General features: G+C 52.7%; 1 protein-coding gene across 1 annotated transcript; it reads left to right on the top strand.

The window, feature by feature from the left end:
• The first annotated feature begins 393 nt into the window (after nucleotides 1–393).
• On the top strand, nucleotides 394–3155 carry LOC309438577 (16 kDa beta-galactoside-binding lectin). Its single transcript, XM_082050169.1, has 4 exons — nucleotides 394–669; nucleotides 2090–2169; nucleotides 2283–2454; nucleotides 2948–3155. The coding sequence occupies exons 1-4, from the start codon at nucleotides 661–663 to the stop codon at nucleotides 3089–3091; spliced, it is 405 nt and encodes a 134-aa protein (XP_081906295.1). The 5' UTR covers nucleotides 394–660; the 3' UTR covers nucleotides 3092–3155.
• Nucleotides 3156–9495: the final 6340 nt, after the last annotated feature.

Here is a 9495-nt window from a genome sequence, read left to right as displayed (position 1 = left end):
TTCCCTCTGGAGTCTTTTGCAACTGGAATGGAACCAGCGAATTCATGCTACTTTTCAAAAGCTGCAGCCTGAATTCTCACACTTAGTAGTGCCCCACGCAAGCAGCCTCACCTTTCCGGAACTTTTGGCATAGAACAAACTTGGATTTTCTTTAACTGCGAGAAGTGACCATTTGTACTGAGGGGCCCCTGTCAGCCCAGGCTCCTCGCATGAGGCTGGGAGGACGCGTACGCACACATTCTCAGGGGCTGCCACTCTGCAGCAGTAACGTGAGGACTTGAACTGTGATTTTAGACAGGGATCACTTAACAAAAAGCAGCCACCTCGCTGCAGGCACAGAGCCACACTCGAGCTCCTGGGCGAAGGGCCAACATACACCACACAGCAGCTAGAACAGCTTGCAGTAAGGACTGCAAGGATCACGCACAAGCAAACAACCACTAGCTTTTAAAATCGTACACGTCCTGCCTGCAAAGAACAATATCGACAGAGCTCTCCCACTTTAAACGGCTGTCAAAGCTCCAGCCCCGAACAGCTGCAACTGATCCCCTTCTTCACCTCCCCCCATCATGTGATGGTCCTGCCCAAGCGATTTAAGCCGTGGGAGCGCCCGTGGAGCCTGGTCTGGGGGTGTTCTGCCTGGTGGGCTGGCGCTGCAGCATGGAGCGAGTGAGTGCCGACTGCAAGCCGCGCTGCTGCGGCGAGCAGGGCGAGGGTTTGGTTTGTGTGGGTTTTGGGCTCGGTGCCAGAGGTAGGAGGAGGAAGATTAGCTGAGAGGAAATGCTATAATGATACATGGCTGTGGGAGGAATACTTGGGGCTGACCAGCAGTTTTTCTTCTCTAGCATGTTATCTAAGTGGCGAAGCTGTTTTAATGCATGTTTATATCTTTGAGTACTCTAAAGGCTTGAGGTCATTTGCAACTCTACAGTTTGAATACCCTTTGTACTGTTGTGGTTTTTCTCTTGGTATTTTCTTTCTGGAAAAAAGCCTGCTGGGTACGGGACTGGGCCATGTCACGGTGCAAGAGCAGAGGAAAGCTGGCCGGCAGTTGATTCTGAGCCTCCCCTAGCTCTCCTTTCTCAAAAGCTCCCCCTGGGCACGGAGGCTGTGCTGCAGCCTTTGCTCCAGCACTGCGCTAGAAATAGAGACAGACGGCAGCATTAGGCCTGTGACAATAAGCAGTTTATCAACTGGGGGAAATCTGACCTTAGCAGTTGCAGTGGGCAGAGCAGACGTGAGGACAAGCAGTGCTGGGGCTGGGTGACAGTTCTAGGGCTGCTCTGGGCTCCAGAGCAGCTCCAAGCTCCTGGCCATGGGCCTGCATAAGCCAGGCAGGGAGAAATAGCCCTAGTAAACAATATGACTAATTTTCAGTTAGCCTCCCTGCCGTGTCTGGCATGTGCAGCTCAGCATCATTGCACCCGGGTCTGCAGCACAGAGAGCAAAGCCTGATTTGAGTTATGCCTGACCTGACTGAGCAGTGTCTTCCTCTTAGCTGAGGGAGATGAGTGATGTTAAGTGATGTTTTGGGGGTATGCGGCTGGGGCAGTGAATAACCTGGCTGTGAGGAAAAGAACAAGCCCTCTCTGAAGTGGGAGCTTCCCGAGGGGTGTTGGTTCTGCTTTACCGGGTTGTAGCCAGCAGTGGGCTTCACTGACCCCTCTTTCTCTGTGTTGGATGCTCCAAGTCAAGACAGCACACTTCTTTTGGTGGCCTCTGTTGCTTGGAGACCTACCTAGCATCAGAAAAACTGCCTAACTAATATTAGTCCTGTGCTAATGGCTCTGAGGTGCAAGCTTGCTTGTAAAGATGTCTTTATCAGCAGTGTGTAAATTGGAGCCTGTACCCTGCCCTTGTTAAACTGGCTTCAGCTACCTCCTTGTCAGCTTATGTTGTTTAGCGGGGTGGTGGCTGTGAACTAGGGTTCCCTGCAGGGGCTGAGACCGACACCTGGCCTGACTCAGCCCTTCCTCTAGCACTGAACTGCAAATACCTTTGGGTTTGCCAGCGCGGGTTTGTGCCTTGGCCCAAGCAGGGCTGGTAGGCTTGCCTTAGGAGAGACTAATGCCTGTGCTTTGCCCTGCAGGGACTGGTTGTTACTCAGCTGGACATCCAGCCTGGAGAGTGCATCAAAGTCAAAGGGAAGATCCTGTCTGATGCCAAAGGGTGAGTGAGGAGGTGGTGAACTGAGCCTGAGCTCCTGGGTGCAGCTTGTCAGCATTGGGTAGCTGGAGCTGCTGTGCAAGTACCACCTTGGCACCACCTTTCTGTCTCCCCAGGTTTGCTGTGAACGTAGGGAAGGACAGCAGCAACCTCATGCTGCACTTCAACCCTCGCTTCGACTGCCACGGGGACGTCAACACCATCATGTGCAATTCCAAGGAGGATGGTGTGTGGGGTGAGGAGGACAGGAAGGCAGACTTTCCCTTCCAGCACGGTGACAAGACTGAGGTGAGGCTCCAGGGGTGCGTGCAAGGGCCTGGCACAGAGCGCTAATGGGCTAACAGCTTTTAGTGCTGCCATGTTGCTCTGTGGTGGAGGACAGGCAGGCATGGAAAGGGGAATAATAAGGGAAGAACCTCACAGCTGGAGCCAACCAGCTGTCCAGACCTGCTTTGCGCAAGTCAGTGCCCAACAGCTCAGGTAAATTAAGTGCCCATCTCTGGCCTTCCTTTATAAGCCATGCAGTTAAGAACAATTAGAACACTGAGCTGAGATTCAGACTAGATCTGTCTCATCCCTTCATGGTGGAAGCCTGGAGCTGACCTTGGGCAGAGCAAACAAGCTTCCTCCCCTCCATGCCTCCGGGCGGCTGAGCTGGTGGGCATGGCTTAGAAACCTGCAGCCACCGCATCTGTCCTGCACCCAGGCTGGCGGGAGCGGGGAGCGGAGCAAGGCTTGGGAGCTGTGATGTGTTAGCCTTCCTTCTTGTGGCTCCCTACAGATCTGCATCTCTTTCAATGAACTGGAGGCAACAGTGAAGCTGCCTGAGGTGGAGTTCCAGTTCCCCAATCGCCTGGGCATGGAGAAGATTGAATACCTGGCTGTGGAGGGTGACTTTAAAGTCAAAGCCATTAAGTTCCACTAACAGCTATAGCTTGGTTTGGTTTGTTTTCTCTCCCTCCTGCATACCAAAATAAATGCAAACTTGCAATGGCTTCCTCTGCTGTTTCCTGCTCTAATCCGCTTGCTCCTGTGTGTGCCACAGGGTGGGCAATGGGAAGGGCTACTGATCCATCTTTGTGCCTATATACACTGTGGCCTTGCAGCTGGTACAGAGTGAGACCACATGCCAGGCCAAGCACGATTTATTGCCAATACACTACCTTTGCAGTAGCTGCTCCCTTGACCCTTTTTGCTGCAGCAAGTGGTTCCTGGCTGTTTGGTTTGTAAGTTCTGGGACTAGTCCCAGCCAGGCTGCTGTGCCAGGGATGCTCACACACATCTGTCGGGCATGACGTGTGCCATCTCTGGCCAGGCAGTGCTGCTCACCTGTCCTTGCTGGGGATGGGGGACTGGCTGGGGACAGGGCATGGCTTGTGCTCTCGCAAATAGCTTTGCTTTCCAAGGATGTGCTCAGCAGTTGGGTGCATTGCAGGCTGGTGCTAGTGTAATTAAGGCATAGAGAAGAGCAGGCAACTGCATTTGCCAGGTGAAAAGACATGGAATGAAAGGTGAATCCTGGAGTCAAGCCTGGCAGAAGTCTTGAGAAGACCCAGGCTGTCCCTGCTGCTTTGTCTTGACACTGACAGAGACCCAGTGTTGTGTTGTACCCCGAAGTCAGTGCCTTGACGATATGGCAGCTGTGGGGGACAAGCCATCTAGCAGCCTGTGGGGCAGTGTCTGCAGCACTTGACTGCTAAGCTCTAGGTGCAGCCCATATCAAGAGGTACTAGAGGTACCCCTGCACTAGTTGCAGTTAGGCAGACTTAAAGAAAAAAGAGCTGAGTAAATGGTCTATTCTGCGTGCAACCTCCTTACCCTGCTCATGCAATGCCTTGGAGCATGTCTGTACTGCTGTTCCCCAGATGCCTGCTAGCTGTGCCCACCTAAGATGGCTTGAGTGGGGACTACTGCAGTGCTTGAGGACTGATGACAGGTAGAGAAGCGCTGTCTGCTGGGGAGAGCTGGGCAGGTGGTCCGGGTGGGGGCTGGCTCTGTGGCTGCCAAAGCTGCAACAGTCCTGGCCCAGGGCAGCTCGGCTGGCAAGGGACTGTGCTGGTGGGAGGTCTTGCCTTAGCCAAAAGCTGCTCAAGTGGGGGAATTAGGCTCCTGTTGGCTAATCTCTCGCAGCAGGGCTGTGGTAGACCAGTGCTGCATTTTCTGCTATTTTAAGCAGCTAGGTGGTTGAGCCAGTTGTGTGGGTGGCGACAAGAGCGCTCTGCAGAATATTTCAGCCATTTGAAGGCTGTGGATGGGGCGGCTGAGAGGCTGCAAGCCTGTTCCCTTCAAGCCAGCACAAGTGGTGCGTGGCAGTAACACTGTCCAGATGTGTACTGCAGTAGCTGTCCCAGAGCTGGGCACCCCTTGAGCGATGGGGGGTTGGCTTTGGAGCATGGACCCTACTGCTTTACCGATGTCCTCTAATCTGTGATAACCCGTGCTGTGGACGCTGCCTTGCAGCTCTGCCACAGCTCTTCCTCTTTTACTCTAGAGCTGATGCAGCTTGTGATAGCAAGGTCTTGGTTGCAAACAAGCAGGAGGCTTTCTGGGCACCTGCTCCTCCGGGTGCACCACCGGGCTCTGCTGCCGTGTCACGAGTTCAGCAGTTTCCACTCGGTATGTGCTGGGTGGGTGGGGAAGGGCTGCTGTCCCCCGCTGCTGCACCCAGCTGCTGCGTGGGGTCACACAAAGATAGCAGGACCATCACATTTCACACTGACAGGGGCACACAATGCTGCTTAGAATTCCTGTCCCGCATCTATTGCGTTATTTATAGGATAGGATGGATTTACTGTGTAAAGCATGAGACAAGTCTTGCTTATGCTTTCCCTTGTCAAATAAATCTTAAGAATTTTTTGGAAGGCTACTTCCAAAAGGGATGGATTAGGGAGAAGAGGATGGCTTTTGGTCTTGTTCCCCGCTCTGTCCCTGTGTGTGAATACCTGGCTGAGGATACAGAAGTGCACAAGTTCTTTGAAAGTACACGGCCTTCCTGTTGCAGAAGGACAAGGCAGCTTAGAGCGGCTCCTCTGCCACCGCTGTTGCTGGCTGCCCCGAGGAGATGAAGTGTATGTCTGTCAGCGCTAATGAACCAAACTGGTCTCATTTTTACCTGTTAAGATGGCAATGCTGACTTCTAGGTACATTAGCCACAAGTGTTCCTGACCACTATGCTCAGGGTACGAATAGTGCCTTCGTGGGGGCTGCCCCCATTGTCTGCTTTACACAACAGTTAATTAGGCTTATCCTGCTTCCTAACACTGGCAGCTACCACTAAGAAGACCACAAACGAGGAGAAAGGGTAGGAAGGAAGCAAGCCTTTGCCAGTGCTTCCTGCCTTTTGAGTTTTGTTCTCCCATGTCCCAGAGCTATAATTACTCCTGTTCCTCCAAGTAACACTGGTAAACAGGCAGAGTAAATGCAAAGTGCCCTGGTTGGCTCCTGGATCGATGACAAGTCTCTTCTGCTGGAGCGCTCGGGAAAGCAGAACGCTACGCCCTGCTGAAGGGAGGGGGTCACAGCAAAAGTAAAAGCACGGCTTTCCCTGCCAATACTCTCCTGCAAGGGCATGGTGAACTGCACTTGTTGGGGAGGACCCTGAGCTCTGCTTGCTTTGGGGAGGAGCAAAAAGCACCACAGCAGGCCTAAGGGAGGTAGTTTTATCTTTCAGTCTAGCAACACATCCTGAGAGAAGACCAGAGTTTACGGGGAGAGCTGGCCCCTTGGCTGCCTGAGCACGGGGAGCACGGGGAGGGTGGGGAAACAGCACTGACCCCTGGTGAGGTGGGTGTATTTGCTGAATCCTCCAAGTTTCCTAATCCCAGCTTGCCCTCTATCCCTGGCTGTCCACCAGGAGCCAAAGCTGTACCGCCTGCCTACCTTACAGCACGAGGAGCAGGGAAAAGGGGACAGCATAAACCTCGGGGAACAGCTGTGAGTCTTTGTGTTAGAACGTGAACACAAATTAAGTATTAAGTAACCTCGTGTCTCAGAAGAGGAGAACAAATATCCAATTGCAGAAGAGATTAGTTTGGAAATGGTAGATGTGACTGAGGAATGAAAATCTCATGCAGGACCTAAAAGAGTACTGGTGGCTAAGAGAAACCAGCTGCTTCGTATTCTCGAAAATATAACTTTTCCCTGAGCAGTTGGCGTTAACTTCACCTGACAGAAATAGGCCATCCGAGTGGCTCTGCGGCTCCACAGGCATGTGACGCTGTTCGGCACAGCCCGAAAGACAGTTGCAGGGCACTGTGCACCCAGAAACCACACATGGTGTCAGTACGGGTGGGGTGTGCGGGGCGAGCGCTGGGGAGGGGATGGGAGAGCCAGTTTGGGGGGCTTGGGATGCCAGCTGGGTCACCCCCCTCCGGAATTGACAAGCAAAAAAGGTGCAAGGCAATTCTGACCAAACAACAGCGGTACGAAATTAACCGACAACTGTTGTACCAAATGAAAAGGTGACCACCAGCCAGCTCTGCAAGAGTGTGCTGACAGTTTGTCCTTTGTCTCCTCACCTCCTGCTCTCTCAGCCCCAGTTTCACCATTTACAAGCCAAAGGGAACTTCTGTCTCTCACTTTCAAAAAGTCAGCCCTAGCCCTAAGCTGCGTTACCCGCTAACAGGCCCCCGTTGCGGTGCGGAGCACGGCATACTTTAACCACGTAATTCCCCTTTCTTGTAGCATGGAGGAGGCTTTAAGCACCCCATTCCCCATCCTGTAGCATAGCGGAGGTTTTAACCACACAATTCCCCATCCCGTAACATGGCGGAGGCTTTAACCACACAATTCCCCATCCTGTAGCATGGCGGAGGCTTTAACCACACAATTCCCCATCCTGTAACATGGCGGAGGTTTTAACCACACAATTCCCCATCCTGTAACATGGCAGAGGCTTTAACCACACAATTCCCCATCCTGTAGCATAGCGGATGCTTTAACCACACAATTCCCCATCCTGTAACATGGCGGAGGTTTTAACCACACAATTCCCCATCCTGTAACATGGCGGAGGTTTTAACCACACAATTCCCCATCCTGTAGCATGGCGGAGGCTTTAACCACACAATTCCCCATCCTGTAACATGGTGGAGGTTTTAACCACACAGTGCCCGCTTTCCAACAAATTAGGACTTTTCCTCCTCAGCCCCAACATAGCTGCTCCACATCAGGTGCAAGCAGGCAAAAAAATATATAAAAATCTGTATGTACTCACCTTTTCTCTGCAGACCTCAGGCTGAGGTGTGCGTCCTCCTGCAGGGCGTTGTGTGTGGGCTCCTGCCGGCTGCCCCCAGCCCAGCTGCCCCTCGTTAGCCTTGCTTACCCACAGATGCTAATTGTTAGCAAGCCTTGCTATCATTTTTGGAGGTTTTGGTGGGGGATGGTGCTGGGGAGCGTCCCCGGTGTCCCCTTTGCTGCCGCCTCCAGCAGCGTGTGGCGGTTGGTGGGGGTCCCGCTGGCCCCTTTGTGAGGTAAAATGGCGCCCACAGCAACACCCGCCAAGAGAAACTTGTGAGAGAGACGCGTTCTCCTGCCAACCCTCCCTGATGGCTTCTCATTTTCAAATGCCATCCTCCCTGGCCTGCCCAGATCAATCCTTTTTTTTTCCAAATCACAATCTTATTTGAGCTTGGTAAAACAATCTGTGCAAAAATAAGCTGTTTCCTCAGTATCTGCCCCATTGCAGAGCAGGGCTGGTGCTGTGCCAGCGTTGTCTCAGACTGTAAATCAGAGAATAAAAGCTGCCCGGCTCACATTTACCAAGTTTTCTTCAGGGTGTAGAGTAAAATGAGCACGTTTTCCTAATCCCAAGTCCCAGTCCAAGCAGAGCCGCGTCAGCACCCTCGTGAGCCCGCCGAGCTGGCTGGCTCCAGGTCCCCGACATCTTGCAACAGGCCCCGGGACAGCAGATGTTTGCAGGGATTTTGGCACTAACCAAAGCGCTGCGCCACAGCCACAGCTACAGCTGGAGAGGTTGTCTTACTGCATGCACATAAGCAACAGCATGAGCTGCCCGTGTGTAAGCATCTGGCAAGGGCCCCCTGGGCTCCTCAACACCCTGAATTCGGCTTGTTTCTGCAGTTTGTACTGGAGGGAGACAGAGGATTCTGGCTGATCTGGGCAGGAAAGGACCGTCTGTTAGACTGACACCGCTCTGGCCGCATAAACACGTTCAGTCACACACATCAACAATGTTTGCTCAGTAACACGTTGCTAGAAAAACCCTGTAATACATGAGAGGTGTACAACACTTAATTTATGTGCAGGGGCGCGAGCAGCGGTCCTGTAGGAACACAGCCAAACCATAATGCCAACGTATATCCCCTCTAGAAGAGAAATAAAGGAAGAAACAGCTCTCAAACGAATGAAGCCCAGCTATAAACAGTGGCTTCAGGGATGGCTGAATAAGGCACGGAGAAACCTGGGTACCGGGTCCCTCGATATGCCCCTAGTTTGCTCAGATGATTTAAAGCACGGGCTCTTCTATGAAAGCTTGTTCTGTTTCCCATTTTGCAAATGACAAGGCACTGCTCACATTACATTCAGGATTTGTGGAGTGAGTATGAAATGCTATCCAGTTAGGTTTGCTTGCTTCTCCTAATTACCAGTCTAAACGACCACGACAGGCTGCGTTGTAGACATGACGGATCGGGCCTGACACATGAGCTGTTTTGGTGCTCTGTGTTTAACCGATTTTACAGGTAACCTTCCCAAAAGAGCTTGTGTGCAAACTTCCAGCCAACAGACACATAAACACTGTTCACTAGATTCAGTCTTGAGGAAAGCATCTGATGTGCATTCCTTGTGACTGTCAACTGCCCCCGGGCTCTGACGAAAAAAAAGCAAACTGTAGGTCAAATGACTCTGTTTTCACAGAGCTTCCATCACGCGGCGCGGCACGGCAGCGCAGGACGTGGGCGCAGCATGCTGTCAAAGGCACGTGAGGACTTAGAGCTAGGCTTAAAAGACCTGCTTCGCTGCCCTGCGCAGCAGACGGCACCACGGTGCACGTGCCCCCGGCTTCTCTGTCCCCGCGCTGGGGCTGTGGCTGGTCCATCGCCAAGCCCAGGAGAGCGCGCCCCGGGTCTCCATGCGAGGCTGCGGCTGAGCAGGAGGCTGCGCAACAACACTCATTCACGGCTGCTCTTCCTCAGGGCTCCTCAGAAACCGGCTGCAAATTTGAGATAAGGATTTAGGATGATGACTCGCTCTCTTCCCCATGGCTTTTCTGGCTGGCCCCAAAACCAAACGGCAGTTGGCACTGGGTAAACTGGGATTTTCCCCAGCAAGCGAGGTGTTAACTGAGAGTGAGAATGGACAGTGTAGAGA

This window comes from Streptopelia decaocto (genome assembly GCF_964273445.1).
Source record: "Streptopelia decaocto genome assembly, chromosome: 4".
NCBI lineage: Eukaryota > Metazoa > Chordata > Aves > Columbiformes > Columbidae > Streptopelia > Streptopelia decaocto.
This window is presented reverse-complemented; position numbering and strand designations above follow the sequence as displayed.